Source organism: Opisthocomus hoazin, chromosome 1, assembly GCF_030867145.1.
Source record: "Opisthocomus hoazin isolate bOpiHoa1 chromosome 1, bOpiHoa1.hap1, whole genome shotgun sequence".
NCBI classification, from domain to species: Eukaryota; Metazoa; Chordata; class Aves; order Opisthocomiformes; family Opisthocomidae; genus Opisthocomus; species Opisthocomus hoazin.
Window position 1 is genome coordinate 156,876,016 of NC_134414.1, and position 16,670 is coordinate 156,892,685.

Genomic DNA, 16,670 nt, shown 5'->3' on the forward strand with positions numbered 1-16,670 from the left:
TGAAAATTTATCACAAAACAGCCACAAAAGTTTCCGAGTCGGGGAAAAAAAACCCCTTCTCTAATACCCACTAACAAGTCTGTGACCTGGATATCATGCAAAGACAACTTTGTCTAAAATTTCCATTTACATTGGAACCTGAAAGCAAAGTTAAAGTCTTCATATCAAGCATCAAATTTATGGATACACAGTTACTGCTTGCTCAGGAAAAGTGTAATTTTTTTATAAATTACTTTTCAACAATATTTTACATTTTACGAAGAAAACACTGTCATGTATGTTCTATAAGAAAAAAACCTGTTCTCAAAAAAAACCCCAAGAAAAATGTATTTGGCAATTAAAGACATACATCATGAATGTATTTCACCTCTCAAGTGAAGCGCTCATCTGTAGAAATGAACTTTAGGTCTTCTTAAAGCGAACAGTTTGAGTCTCTCCACATACTACTGAAATTCAACGGTCTTATTATGATAAGAATAATGATTGTCTACATCTAAGACTCTAGAGAGAAAATATATTGGAGGTGAATTTGTTTACAGCACAATTAACCTTACGTTAAAAACATATGAATAAGTTTTGCAGGTCAAATAATCTACCACACAAAAAGGGCTGAATTATCAGAATTTGTGTTAGCAATCGGATGTTGCTTTATGTACTGAATTTCTATCTTTCTGTTCTAAAGTAACCATTGGAATAATTTTCTTACGGAATGATAGTTGCTATGACAACCATAGCAAATTTTCCTTTTCTGAAACAGATGTCTCATTTAGTTGAAAATTAGAATGTGAAAAACCCATGGGAAAAATTAATTCAAACTTTAACAGAACACTGACTACAATGTAATCTCTTATAGGTTAACCCCTTAACATCTTTCTGCACTCTTATAGTAACCTTCTCATAAATTCTAATTAAACCAGTTTAACCTCCCAGGAACGACCTTCTTAGCTATCATTAGTGCTTTAGTTGTCTTTGAAAGGAGCTTTTCTCTTACAATAATAACAGAGAAAAGTCATACTAAAAAAACGTGGTCAAACATATTACCACCATAATTATTTATTAGTTTTTTGTCTTTTACTCATCTACTACTGGAAAGAGCTACCATGTAGTCCAAGAATGTTTCTGTCATTTAAATGGGGCATAACTTAGTTTTACATGTGATTTACTGTGAAGGGCAGTGATGCACTACATACATTTGACCTGTAATTTGTGTGAAAATTGAAGGTTTTCAATTTTCACACCACTGGTACCCACCTCAATCTGCTCAGCAGACTTACAAAAAGGAGACACAAAAAAGGATAGTTGACTGGGGAAAATTATCAATGTGCATGCATTTTTCTATTACAAGCAATGAGAGAGTAAAATCTGATTCTCCATTACTCTGATTCAATTTAAACGTTTTAACTTGAATGTATTCCTTCCTCCCTGTAGACGTACCAGCTCAAGGGGACCCTCCACAGTACCTGGTCATCGGCTACAGACGAACGTGGCAGGCAGCCAGCAAGCAGTCAAAGAAATATTCCCACCACAGTCCTGCCCATAGTGCTTGCAGGGCATCAGCTACCACAAGAACTTCAGGACTGCAAGATTTACTGCATCAGCTGCATCTAGGTTGTGAAGCTGAATAAGACAAACTCTACCACCAGTAGGCATGCAATTACTCTTTGACTTCAAGGGAAAGCTCCCTTGCATTGTCCCGTACTGGCGGAGAGCTATGGGTGGTAACTGACTGCATAGCTCTTAGGGTATCAAGGGGATTGGTGGGCAGCATCTTGCAAACACTTTAGTAGCAAAAAATACAGAACTAAAGCACAATGGGAAGAGCATTGTACCTCCTCATTTCTATGAAGTTTCCTACAGAAATCTTTTTCTGCAGCTGAAAGGCAAGTTCTCTCACTAGAACTCCTTTGCTTACAAAATACATATCAAAGCTTCACAAACACATGTTAACTTGCTCCAGTTTTTCCTCCACAACAGCTGCCATTTTCCTCCTATCGGAAAATAAACAGGTATTAGCTGGTGATTGTAAAGAAGTTCAGTGGGAAAAGCACGGACCAAATCAGTCTTCTCATTCCTGCTCCCCTTCCTGGCAATTCCAGAGCTGCACATATTCAATATTTAGAAGACTGGACTATGCATGCTGAAAGTCATACTGGTAAAAATGGTCAAGGGCCGCAGAGCACCAAAAAGCAGACAGATTCAGCGCTGGCAATCACAGGCAACACTCTAACACATTCTGACTCCCCACCCAAGAAATCCCACTGTTGGACATTTAAGTCTACTTTTTCCTGGTCTTGATTTAACTAGCTACAGTCCTGTGAACATGGCTGTACAGTATCACACGCACTGGATACCTTCCCTGTCTGCCTGGTGTTCACATCCTTTAGGTGTTTGTATTTTCACATTCCACATCACTGTGTCAGCTGAATTTACCCAATCTCTGTAACTGCCTTTTTAGCCTTTCCTCTGTAAGTAACTAACCAGTTTACTGAATATTTCTACTGCTTTTTGCTCAATTGTCTCTCCAAGTAAGGATTCATAAAAATTCACCTTTTTTTTTTATGGGGTATTGGCTGTTTCAACATCTAAAGTAGTTGTGAAATAACACTCATCTTTCTGTCTTTTCTTCCTTGCACTCAAGAGGACTGGCTGAAGCAGGCAGGGATGAAACTAGCTATTAGGTCATTAGTGCTAAGAAGGACTGGCAGGGCACTCTTTGCTTATGGGCTTTGAAATTCTGTTCAACATCTTGGCATCTGAGCATTTTAACAGCATAACTGAGATTCAAAGAAAAACAGGTTTCAGAAGTTTTGAGGAGTGTGAGGAGGCTTGTATTACGGCTAACTTCCATGTGAGAGAGACAAGGGTGGTATGATTTTAGAGAAGAGGTACGGAAGCAGTGTACAAAAAGAATTAAATTACGCAAAAAAGAAACTTAGATTCACCTATTTGTAATATTGGAACCAGGGCTTTTTTAATAAAAGCTAAGGCCTTATACTTAAAATGAATAAAATCAAATGATGGTTAAACTCATAAAAGATTATCCCTTGGAACACATGGCCACGGAGTAGAGCTCAGCAGGTGGAAAGGCGAAAGCAGAAGGGAAGGGAATGTAGGTGCTATGACACTCGATGGCTTGCACAGCGTTACTTCGGGAGGCTGCAGTGAGCAGCAAACTGAACTCAGATCTTCTATCAGTCTGCTGGCCACAACAGACAACATTTCTTCCATGGGGAAGTTTGCCGTGTTCTTAGTTTGCTGCCTTGCTTGCTTTGCATCCAAGGTTGTCATTCTTGAAACTCTAAATCAAATTAAATTATTGTTTTCACAAAAGGAAAGGAGGGTAAAAATCAGAATATGGCCCTGTGTCAGTAATTATTTCTTTTGCAATTTGAGTTACACATGAAATCATTCATCTTTTGTTTAGTAAAGGATTTCATACATCTCTGACTGAAAAGAAGGAGCTGTGACTAATGGGAACTGATCATTTCTAAACATTAATCTGTTATAAAACAATGAAAAATAAAATGAAATCTACTTTATCTTCATAACAAGAAAACAGAAGATAACAGGTATAGAGAAAAATTAATGAAAGACTGAATTTAAAACATGCCAACACCAAATGCAAATACTTATTTCATTCTGCTGGGAGCCAGATGATAATATCCCATCTGATATTTTTTAAAAATAAGAAGATAAACCCCACAAACAAACTTAAAAGCTAATTTGGAATAAGTAGCCAAGAGATTCAGTGGTGAGGGTACAAATGTAGAACTGTACGGAATTGCAGTCTTATGGATTTAACGCAGGGCTAAGGTCTTGAGTTCCTGATGTCTCCCAGTTTGTTCCCTCAATCTCTCTGATCCTCAATACGTAAACATATAGGTACAGCCAGGTACCTCAGACACTGACAGCTGATAGTCATGGAAAGATGAAGGGTTAAGAGAGAGGACGAGTTAACAGTCCCTCTGTCCACAGTACAGTGTAAATCTCACTTTAAACGTTAAATGTGCCATGAATGGGCCAATCAGTAAGGAAAAATAATTTGAGGTCCATCTATGCAAGGCATCTTTACAGTTTTTCACTATCAAATGACCAGAGAGCTAAAGAAAAATGATCTTCTTCCACACATCCATCTAGTTAGTGTTTACTGTAGTCCCCTCAGACTTCGCAGAAGTTTGCTAACTGAGGAGACGGAACATCCCTTCAAAGGGAGACGCTATACTTGTGGGTTTTTACAGCGCAGCTCCTGGAGGAAGTCCCTAGATGAAACATGACTAAAACACATAGGATGTGTAATAGGTGCACTGCGAATCGATAAAAAAGGCCCTCACAGTAGCCACTTCTCAGTTTAGTAACTAACCAGGTTTACACTCTCTTCTCAAAATACCAGGAGTAATTAGGCCATATGGAGTAACTGTCTGCCAGTTTTTCTTTTTTCCTTCCCTTTTGTTTTTTTACCTTTTTTTTTCCTTTGAAAATTCAAAGCCATTTTGAGTTAAACAAGCATGAAAATGCTTCCAAAACTAATAAATTAATACATGTGTATATATGCATAAAATGTATTCTTTTTAACGTTTTCGATTTAGCAACAGACTTCTTGTCTAAAAAAGCACATACTGGTACTTCACATGCCATGTTGCCACCTGAAGTGAACAACATCCAAGCAATCCTAAATTCCAAATTCACGTTCTTCTGCAGTCCTAAACTCACCCCACAGTACAGTGGTGGAAACCAACTGCTGCAGCATAACTTCCTATACCGAAAAGGTACAGCTTTAACACCCGGATGCTCAGTCAGCTAGCTAGGAATTCTGAGATAACCTTAAAAAACCCCATATACTTATCTGGTGTAAATTATGTAATTAGAAATATTTGACACACACAGGTCTAGCCCTCTGTTGTAATACTGGTTCAAATTTATTCTACTTTCTTACTTGCGAAGAAAATCCTCATATTAATTCGTATTAAACGATGCTAATTTATTAAATAAAATTAATTTATGAACAACAAATCCAAAGGAAGTGTTCTGATGTTAAACAGCTTCACATCAAGTGGTAAATTACTTTCCCCCTTAAAATCTGGTCAGAGAAAAGAGAAGGAACTGAGATAACCGCGTTACAATTAGTTTCTGTGATGGTGGCTCTGTTTACAGTTCTTCACCTAGAGCACAAGGTAAAGTCACCATCTACTTCTCACCATAGCAATGCAGCTGTTGTGTAAAAACCTAGGGAAAATGCATAAGTACAAGCTACCATGAAGCAGAGAGGCTGATTCTTACCAGGTGTAAATGGCTCAAAAGCTGGTGGAGCTCTGCCAATTTACTCCAGCTGAGAATCAGCTCCATGTAGATCTGGTCCAAACTAGTTAGCTATTTGTGTTTCTCCTGGAATATAGCCAAAGGGCTCATCGCAGTACCCAACTGTGTTTACAGCTTTGAAACATCCTGAAATTGCTGCTGTCTGAGACTATAGCCCAGACTACAGATAGAGCTGCTAGTCCTTTTGTTTGAGAAAAAATGGGGAAAAAAGCACCAAAACAACAAAAAAAGCACTTTAAACTTTAAAATCAGCTCGGTCTCATAAAATTAAACTTTCAAGCAAATGTGAAAAATAAAGAGAAAACTGCTGTGGGGGATTGCAATTTCACTCTCGTGGTTTATGAACTGCAGGAAAGTGAAGCCAATTCCCTGTAGTGAGATTACAGGTCTCCTCTTCTATAGGTCTTAAATTAAAAATCAGCTGAATCCAAAGTGAGCTAGTTTACTGGATCAGAAGATTCAATTATTTCTGCTAAGTAACTGAAAGTGAACTACTTTCTTTTAATAATATACAACTAATAATTATTGCCCAAGAAGGGACTTTCTCCTACCAAGCTAATTAAACTGAAGCAATATATTTTTCAACTGCTCTCAAATATAACTAAAGCTAGAAACATTTGCCACAAAACAAGCAAATGCAAATCCCCACTCACATACAGAAATATAAAGCCACACAGTGAGTTCAGACATTACAAGAAACAGGACTTGCCCCAAAATATGATGTGAAATCAGTGTAACTTCTGCTCTAGATTCAGCATACACATACGTGTGGGCGGCGTGACGTCCTGCACGCTTGTACAGACACAGTGGAGGAACACAACTGCAAAGTGGATGAAAAGCATTTTTGGCTTCAGTAACTGATTAAACTCCTTCTGCAAGAGGCCACTGTGAAAAGTATTAGAGAATTGATACATAACCCCCAGTACGCAATGACATACAAGTAAGCAGTATGCAAAGGTGTTTGACTTACTGATTTTCCTCTACTGTGACTGTTCTAGGATTGAACTGTTCCAGACTCCTCAGCCCTGGGCAATGTTGGGAGGAAATCTTATTTGAGAGAAAACATTTTCTGGAACATTCGTTAACAAGAAAACAAAAAAGATATTCTAAATTGCTGTGACTTCAAAAAAATCTTGTGGGAAATGGAAAAATAAAATTTCTCAGGAGCACATAATAACTTGAATTTATCACACTGGTCTGACTGATATTTATGGGCTACAACAGGTGTAGTTCAGTTTACTTTTTCATTTGCTCACATACCTATTGCAGAGTTTAATTAGTTACTAACAACTATGTTCCTTTAACATGCTATAGCAAATTCACTTGGAGCTGAGAACTTTTTATTTTGTTTCATACATATTGTTTTTAAGTAATGTTAATGATTCTTGCTAATTCATTTCAGTCACTTCATTTGTACTGCAGTGTTCATTAAAAAGACCTCTCCTGAATTCAGTATGATTGCTCACATGAGCAACAGCACCTGTATACCTCGTGTCTACTGAATGAGACTCACATCTCCTGTATTTCCAGATCATGTAAAAAAAAGAAATGCACCAATTTTAGCAAAGTGCCACTAGCAAAAAAAAAAAAAAAAAAAAAGAAAAAAGAAAAAATCAGGAGAAAAACAATCCAGCGATCTCTTTCTGATGTTAAAACAGCCAGAATGCACTCTTAAGTCTCACTTTCTGCTGCTGGAAAACCTTTCACACTTCAGGAGTTCAGTATCTTACAATTCTCCCCACCACCTTCCCTGAACAGCTGAATTTAATAGATCAAAATCATTTTGCAGGAAAAACCATTCTTACGATCTTCCATATGCTGCAAACTAAACTACAGTGTATTGTAGGTTTAAGAAGCAGCACTTTCCAAAATGGAAAATGGTTTCTGATAAGTATGGAAGAGGAAATAAAAATATCACTCCAGCATTCTATTAAAATACAATTAAACCTGTATCTATGTGTCTCAGACTGTTAATTAATATATTTAAACAGGATGATGAATTTTGCTTTCTCTCCTCTAAATGAGTTGCTATTTCTTACACTTCTGTCACATCTCACCTACCTTTTACTGCATGTCTGAAATAAAGCATCTTCAGCATTCTAACCACAGTAATGCAGCCTTATCAGGTAGGCTTAGATGCCAGCCTTCTCCCCAGAACTTCTGAAACTTCAGATGCCTCAATTCTAAACAACGAGTGGAGTCTATTATTCCCACTCCTGATTTTCATTTTCTTCAAGGACCCCGTCAGTCTACCTAAATTACTCACTTAGATTGCCTGACTCAAAGTCACTAATTAAAAAAGCTCCAAATAGTTCCCAACTTTAAAAACCAGGGAACATCTACCATTTTTAAAACATTGCTGAGCAACCAAAACCCAGCACTCCTTAACATGTCCACATGCATCCATACAAAACAGTAGCACTGACAGAGCTAGACATGAAAACAAGCCACCTGCTCAAAACTCTACTTAACCTGAGGTTTGCAAGAATTTTAGAGTGGTTCCTTATTGCTTTAGGAAACAGTACAGAAGCAACTGCACTTTAGTTGTTCGTATTTTCATCTTTTGACCAAGTGAGGGTGCAGAAAGAAGAGAACATAGGAAGAAGCTATTATACTTAGAAAAACTTCTAGTATGGTTTGTCCAATAACAGCAATTGCTGAGTCCCTGTATATTTTAGTCATGTGCAAGGTATTGAACAGGTTTTTTTTCAGATTTAAAAGGGGCATCAAGACTAAGAATCAGCATGGTCACTCTGAGGCAGAAGTTGTTATTTTCTGTGAATTTTACAGGGAATGAAACCTGCAATATAACATCTTGCGCTGCTGCTGCTGCTGCTGCTCTATCTGGAAGCCACACTCCCAACTTGGGAGGTATATTATGTTAAATGAAGTCAATATTTTATTTTAATACAGTTTCATTTTAATTGATGTTCACTTCAATGACTGTAAAGATTTGTACAAGGTCTGGGAAAGTAAACATTAGATGATTCATCACTGGCAAAATGAAAGCGTGTCCCTCTCATGAAATGAATCTATAAATCTTTGCGACACTATTTTACTGATGGAAACTGAGGTCAGTGAGGAATGAAAGAGACTATTATAGCTGTTCTTGAAAAGATGGAGGAGGAAGGCACTGAAATGGAGACCTAGGGTATGGGTGGCCTGGATTCTGTGTGGAACAAAAATAAGTCTGCCTCATTTTTCCCTCTGCATGCTCTTTGAAACTACCCCACTGACACAGGGAAGTTAGCAGTCTTCCTAGCCAAAGTGTGCACGTGCGCAGACACACAAACACAGACACACACACAGGAGAGAGAGAGAGAACATTTGAGAAGGAGTATAACAAAGTTACCTACTTTGTGATAAAAAAAAAAATCAGACAAGAAAATAACAAACCAGATGAGAGTTACACGTCTATAGCTAAGCACTGCTGATGACACTGAATTACACAGGTTGAGTAAAGACACTCGGCTGCATACTGGAGTAGTACACAGAGCTGCAGTGCCCCAAGAAAAAGGCCAACAGGTTGGAACAGATTTCCAGCCCTCACACCAAAGTGGGATGATGCTTTGGAGAATAAGCCCCCTGTCAAGGTTGCTTTGGGCTGAGCTGGTGGCTGATACTCATTAATGCAACCTATAGGCTGATGTCTTTTACACCAGGAGGAATTTGGCCATCTTCTCTGACATAGCCAGAGCTCACAGAATGGCTCTGATCCAGAATGCTAAGCTCAGTAAAAACAATACTTCAACCGCAAAAAACGCCCTCCCCACATACACACCCCTATCCTTCTTCACTCAGTTCCCATTATCTGAACAACAATGTTGCACGAGAGCTGTTGGCCCGTTCCACTGGAGAGAAGCTACAGATGCCCAGCAGTCCAGCCCGGGTGTCTGTCACTTCAGGACAAATGGTCACAAATGTCTTTCCAGGCTGATATTAATCTTTGCTCTCCCATTTTCCCTGATTGGGAAATGAAAGCTTCTGAACTTCCAGATGGTCTACAACAAAAGAGCGAAGGAGGAAATGAGACTACATAGACACTAAAATAAATGTAATTCTGCAAAAAGAAAAATGAGGTTCTGTTTCATAGGAATAGATCCCTCCAGATAATCAAAGCCAAGCAAAAATCCACTCTCTGGATAATGAGTCTGGAGGATATCTCATCCTGAAGGGCTTCTTTAAGCTCTCCAGGCCAGCATGTCACTTAAAATAATGGAACTGTCATATATTTGGCAAGAGGGCTTTGATTGTGCCTTCCTTTCCCACATTGTGGAAAATGAAAAAAAGCACTGAAAGAGCTCTCCTGCCACCCTGTATGCCAGTTTGAAAGCAGGAGAACCAAAGTTTCTCCTACAGTTGTGTACAGCCACTTAGAAGCATTACTGAAATTCAGTGGCTAGGGAAGAAGATGTTTTCTTTCTGCCACTTGCATTTCTCTTGCTATGTCAAGTAAAACGTGTACTCTTACCCTGCCATTAATGCAGAATAATTCACTTTTTAATAGAAAATGCCACTGGAATTCCTGTCATTTTCTACAAGATCAGAGCATACACACAGAATACCTGTTCTTCTGCAGACGCACATCTCTTCCATAAATTTGAGGCAGAAGTGCAATACTAGACATTGGGGAAACAGTCAGTATAACCTTTGCCAGACACAACCAGCTTCTGATTATTGATTCGGGGTCAATTTATTAGTCTTCAGGTCTTATCATTAGTTATTGCATGCAACAGGAGAACAGAGAGCCAAGTTATTTACTGAGTTGCAAAAAACTCAATGGAAGAAATATATAGTAGGGCAGAGTCCATTACTGGAACCTTGTGCAGCAGAGAAGCCAACATAGCAATGCTCAGGATCACACATGCAAGTATGAACCTCACAGAGGCGATCTCATGTCAATACATACACGTACGTGCACCTTTATAGGCTTTTGTTTTCACATGGCCATTCTGAATAATGACTATAAAAGGAATAACATAGAGTTGACTCATTCAGCAAGCACAGCAGATCCTCTGCACTGAATGCATCAGGGCTTTTTGTGCAAGAGCAGTGTGTAAGTGTGCAACTAAAATCTTTAGCAGTGCAGAGGCACAAGTGGACTGTGCACCCTATCTTCGTTCCAGCTGTAGCTAACATCAAAACTCTTACCTGCAAAATAGTAACACATTGTGGGGGTAATGAACTATAATAGAAGGCTGAAAATCTATAACTAAAATACTCACTAATCATTTATTAATATGGTTCCATGAATGTCATCGTCATAGAGATAATGCCCAGTCTGATGACACAGAAAAGATCCTCTACTTCAAATCCAAATTCAAATTTCCACTATTATCTGAGCTTCCTGACTTCTAAATGACCTCTCGGAACCACCTACTGCTTGTAGGGAGTTTGATATCGACGGCAAACCTCCCTATTGTAAGGACTTTGTTGACACCTATTCATTTGTGGTATCAGCACTGACACCTACCTCTAGCTCCATAGGGGGACCGACAGAATCAAAGAAACATTGCTCAAAAGGGACTTTTGGAGATCTTTAGTCCAACCTACCACTCCCTACCACTCACCACCACTAGATCTGGTCAGTCATGGCAGGCTAGCCAAGTCCTAAAAACACCTAAGGATGGATGGTCTGCCAACTCTCTGGTGTTCCTGCTTGCTGTATTTTTACTTTATGTTATGATTTTGTATGTTATGGAACAAAAAATTAAACCCCTCTGGAAAATGGCTTCATCTTTGGGAACACTGAGCAGTCAAAAGTACATTATATAGAATTATTATATAAAATTATTTGGGTCACTCTGTCTGCCAGTTTGACTTTTCTCACAGCAGTCCAGAATAAATTAGGGTATTTATAAGTACTTTCCATCCAGCAGCTTTCCAAATTACAATAAATGCTACTGAGGAACCAAAGTCAGTGGTTTACACTCATAGCAACTATAGCTGTTCTCTACACAAGATTGCTTCCAGGTCTGTGAGTATGTTCTGGCTGCGTCCTGGGTTTTGCTGGGATGAAACCAGTGTGCATCTTCCTGTACCTAGCTTTTTACGAAAAAAATCACAGTGTCCAGGCTTTACATGGGAAAAAAACCCAACAGTTCCCAACATCTGGGCTACGCTAGAAGAAAGCACGTTGCATTCTTACTGATGCCCTGCTCACCCAGATCTGACAACCAACACCATGTGGTGCACTGTCAAAAGCATCAGCCCCCTAGGCCAAACACAGCCACCCTGAAAAGTCAAGATTGCTCTCGACACATTTAACATCTTGGTATTCCAAGCTTCTCATGAAGCATCTAATGTTTTTATACTCTTCTACCTCATCATCTATACTGATAATCTGTGGTCCAAGACACCGGTGTTGCAAATACTAATTCCTAAATAGCAGCTTTTGCGCTTTGTAGCTTGCATTTCAAAATGGCTGCTCCCTGCTTGATGATAATAGTAGCATAATTAACATTTAAGGCAGTTAAATTTTTGTTAGTGAGTAGACGCTCCATTTGGCACTTGAAATCTTGCCATTGGAGCCCAGGAGAGTTAGAGCATTGGTTTCTGAGACAAAATAGTGTCCCACTTCTTCTATGCAATTAAAAGTGACCACTGAGTTTTAGATAATAATAGAGGTCAAAATACTCAAGTGCTGTTGGAAATATTTAACCACACACAAATGGTACATATTTAGAAAGCCTTAGAGACTGGCATGTTATGCAAACCAATCAAGCTCTCATGGTTTACTTTGCAACTAAAACATCTTAAGCAGAAGTACACTCTAATGTGTACAGGTCATGTATAAAAACGCAGATGGCTGCAGGTAAAACACACTAAGTTAATGCTGGTTGGCACTCACTCAGACCTTACTCCAGCATTCTCAAAGTACTTTGCAAATATTGATTAACCTGTTTTATAAAGCAGCGATATCTCTGGCTTGTACTTATTTTTACCAAGGGTGAAGTTAAAACAGAAGATCAGGGCTGTAACCAGAAACAGAAAGGCAGGGTCTGGGGCCCATGTCTTCTAGTCTCTAGATGGCTCACCTGCTCATTAAATAGAGTCATGTATGGACAACAAACTTAAACTGTAATTGGGAGTTCTCCAATTAAACAAATCCATTCAGAAAGTTAGACGCATATTTTCAAGGCTGGAAAAAAAATTATTTTAGGACACTAAGCAAGCAACTGCATGAAATTTAGCTTTCTTATTGAGTTCTGAGATCTTCAAGAACTCTAAACTTTGAAGTCCTGAGTAGGTTCATAATCATTTTCTAAAGGACTGACTTCATGATGAAAGGGCAAAAAAAGATTCACCATGGAAATGTTTTCCAAAGTTCTGTAGTTTTTTAGAGATTACATTATTATGATGTAGAAAGAAACTGAGACCGATTTCCCAGAGAAACTATGACAAACCTCTTTTTCCAGGGTGAATGAAGTACAGAAACAAAATGAAACACTAAAGAACAGTAGTGAGCAGTAGGCACACACTTGTGCTACAGCCTTCAATCTAGCAGGCTGCTAGTTTAACCCACACAAAACAGCTGTTTCTCCTCCGAAGTTTTCTGTCTGGTGGGCTGGCTGATGTGACTTTCTTACTTCTGCTGTTCTGACAGACTAATGAAGAGCGACTCACTATAGCTATTACTGTCATTGTTGCTGTTTCCACTGGACATGACATCAATTAGCATGGAAACTTCATTCAGCATTGCATAATGACAAGCAAAAAAAGCAGTTTGGCTGGAAGACTTTCATCGAGACTTTCTCCCATATGGAGTAAGCAAAGATCTTCAAAGGACCTTACAACACTCATCTTCCAGGACCATAAGGGGGTGGGAGACGAGTTAGCAACACTATGGAACATGTAGTGTGGAAGTTTAGACATAATGCATGAAAGACATAAAGCAATCTTCTTTCACGAAGAATAGGTCACGCCAGATAGCTCAGACAACTTCTGCAAAACGACAGGATTAGTGCACAAAGGAAATGCGGCAGATCTGATTTCACAGAAACATTATTTATGGGGTAGTGGGTGGACAAAAGCGTACAGATTTTTACAGATCTAATGACACACAGAAAGTTCAAATGGTTTCCTGTAGCCTCTACTTAGTGCTACTTTATAGATAGTGTTTTGCTTTAATTAAATGTATCTAGACTTTAATACGACTTTTGGTACTTTACTGCCTGGAAAATTATTACTGACACTGCAAATATGGTGCCTGGTTACGAATATTGCAATGAAGATTTGAAGTTGCCAGACATATTGTAAACAGAGCATAATTACAGTATTTACAGTTGAACGTCAAAATGGGAAGAGATGCCAAGTGGCATTTCTCAGAAGTTAATATTGGGACTGATACCATCTAATATCTTCCCTAATAATTTGGAAAATGAAGTAAATTGTACATTGATTGAATACACAGTAGACGCAAGAGGAAGATGAACTACAACACAGCAGGTGGGTAGGTTGAAATAAACCCAGAAAGATCTGGAGATCTAAGAGGCAGAGAGAGAAGGGTGCATTTAAGAGGGAAGCTATTTAATGTAGACAAATGTAGAATAATAAGCTCAGAGAAAATTAACACCCATCTCAAGTAACCAAATGGGAAAATGCCAATTTTCATTACAAAAAAAAATCCAAGAGATTTCACAGTTTATTCACACTGAAAATTCACATTGGGGTATATGCATCAGGTTTGACAACTTGTTTGCTACATTCCAGCCTGATGTGATTTTAAAAGAAAGAATAACACATTCCCTTAAAAACCTACCTTTTAAAATAAATTTTTACTTATTTTAAATGTACACTGAATGCTCATAACAGACCAAATTTACAGTTCTGTAAGCGGAAATAACATAGTAGTAATGTAACGTAAGAGACACAGAAGCAGCACATACAAGGTCCAAGGTGGAGGTCAGCAAGCCAAAGCCCGTCTGTCTCCGATACTGTTAAGGATTTCTAAGTGTTCACTATATGCAGTAGAGCAAAATCTATGAAATACTAAGTTGCCAGTGATTTGCTGACTTTAGTTTAGAAGCTGAACTATACCTTGAGGAAGGCTATTACTGCAGAAAAAAAAGTAAGATTCAGAGGGACATTAAAAAAAAAAAAGCCTAAACAAATACTGAAACAAGCTTGTTGCGTTAAATGACTACTGTATACACTAATGAACCTTAAATATTATCCATAGGATGGAAATTGTCAAAAGAATGTACCCTTGCAATAAAATTAACCTGTAATTATATAAACTCACTAAGTATAGAAAATGTACTTTACGACACGAAAACCTGCTACATGGAGTATGTCAGAGAAGTGCTCCTGGCGTCAGAGTTTAAAGAGCACACTATCGTTTTCCCATCCTTCTTTGGTTGACAATACCCACAGTACATTATATCATCACAGGAATGATTCATTACAAGTAAATGTAAAAACTTTATCAAACTGAGTATTACTTTTATTCCTAACACAGCAATCCAAATATAGCTCATGCATCCGAAACAGCTGATGTGACAGCAATCAACAATATGTATGCTTGAAAACCTGCTTACCAAGGGGAGCCATATATTCTGAACCCCCTCACCGTCACTTCAGAGTCTTGAAGATAGATGCAGTTTGTTAGAAGAGACTGTACATTTTCATAGCTCTCTGGCTTCAGTTTAGAAACTGAGGGGAAATAGTAAAAGTCCTGCTTGATTAAGTCAGCCATGAATTCCTGGTCAAAGGTCAATTCATGATTTCCTGCTATCACAATCTTGTACTCATAGGGCAGGCTACCTAAAACAGTGAAAAACAAACAAATTACTTGTTTTATGGACAATCTGATAAAACAGACAGACTCACAAACTATTAATGATTTCTATAATATGCTCACATATTTGAAACAATCGAGCATATCCCCACTACGGGTTACTGTAATTCCTGGTGATTTCAGGTAAATGACATTGCTGTCTTTTTCAGGGCACACTATGACTTAGCATGCTTAGCATTAATGTGTTGAAACTACTTTCAATTCATCAACCTTAAAAAACAGTCTGCAGACTTCTGCTCTACTATTTACTTCTAGTTAATTGCCATTTGTGCTGCAAATATCACTTACTGTGACAGTGATGATAACTCTCTGACAGAAATTAGGGTTCAAAGAAGATTGGCCATAATGCTTCATAAAATAACGTCAGCTCTCTTCTCCCAGAGCTGTGGTCTTTGTCAGCTTGTGCTGAAGAGGTCTTACGGACTCAGAACTTGGGTCAGCCAGGGCGGTCTGCTGCTCTCTTTACCCTGACATTAAGATCAAGCCTTCAAGGTAGACAGGGATTTGGTTTAGCTGTCAAAACTCCACATCCCACAGAGAAGTCTCGTAGCTAGCTTGCCTCTATCCCATGGTTTTTTCCTGATCCATTTTCTCAGTGACTTCCTTAGATCCATGGACTATAATTTAAAGTGACTCATGTTCAAGACTATTTTACAACCCGTATTTAGGGAAAAACCTTGCAACAGCCTCCTGCTGAAGGCAAGAATATATGTATGCCCACATATGTGGGTGCTTCCTGAGAGCAGCACTACAACAGAAGCCTTCCACCTGACTCCAGATTTGGTTATCAACTGGATTCTGCCCTTGAGAGCAGGGATCGCCTGTCTCATAAAGCTCAACAGAAGCCTTTTCAGTATATCTGAGAGGAAACAAAGACAGAATCTATGTAAAGCTGCATTTATTAGCTTTGCTTCTGCACCATGAATTTGCATCAAGATGAAGACTGTCAGAACAGGAGACTGGGAGCAGAAAGAAACATTTTATTGAAAATGAGACCCACCTTGCATAGCAGCAATCTCGTCATTTTCTCTTTTAAAAATGTATTGTTGATAACATAGAAACCTTTAGTGATGACCCCAAGCCTAAACTACAAGTAGGATAATTAGAGAATGTAAAACACCAGTCAATATGCAGTGGCAAAAGTTGGCATGATTAGGATTTAAGAATAAAATGCAACAGTGTTCTTCTGAGTTACGGAAACAGAAGACAGAGAACAGTGCTAGCCTAGAGGAGGTGCACATGCCTCATTATTTGCCAAATGAAAAGATCTGGGTAACTCCAAAGCACAGGTTTCAGACACTTGTAACATCTGTTTTATGAAAATTGATTGTACAGGTTCCAGTCTTTCCTGTGGACCCAATACATATGTGCCTTCAGGACATTTATTAACAGAAACCCTTTTCAAATATTTATAATTAGATGTTGAATGTTGGCGATTCAATTATTTACCTGAAACACTCCTTGAGACGTAAATTTTGTCATTTTTGCTTCTGCAATGCTTAGCGTTTTGCAGATGTGTAGTCCATCTCCACAAGTTTTCTGTGTGTGCGCACAT

At 38.5% G+C, this 16,670-nt stretch overlaps 1 protein-coding gene across 8 annotated transcripts in view; it reads right to left on the reverse strand.

The window, feature by feature from the left end:
• Positions 1-16,670, reverse strand: part of MPPED1 (metallophosphoesterase domain containing 1) — a 65,371-nt gene that overhangs the window by 14,692 nt on the left and 34,009 nt on the right. For 7 of the 8 annotated variants that reach the window (XM_075443379.1, XM_075443349.1, XM_075443384.1 and 4 more), the window contains exon 4: positions 14,856-15,077. In XM_075443379.1, the coding sequence (XP_075299494.1) occupies positions 14,856-15,077 (222 nt within the window). The remainder of the gene's footprint in view (positions 1-14,855; positions 15,078-16,670) is intronic. The other variant, XM_075443388.1, reaches the window with a different exon arrangement.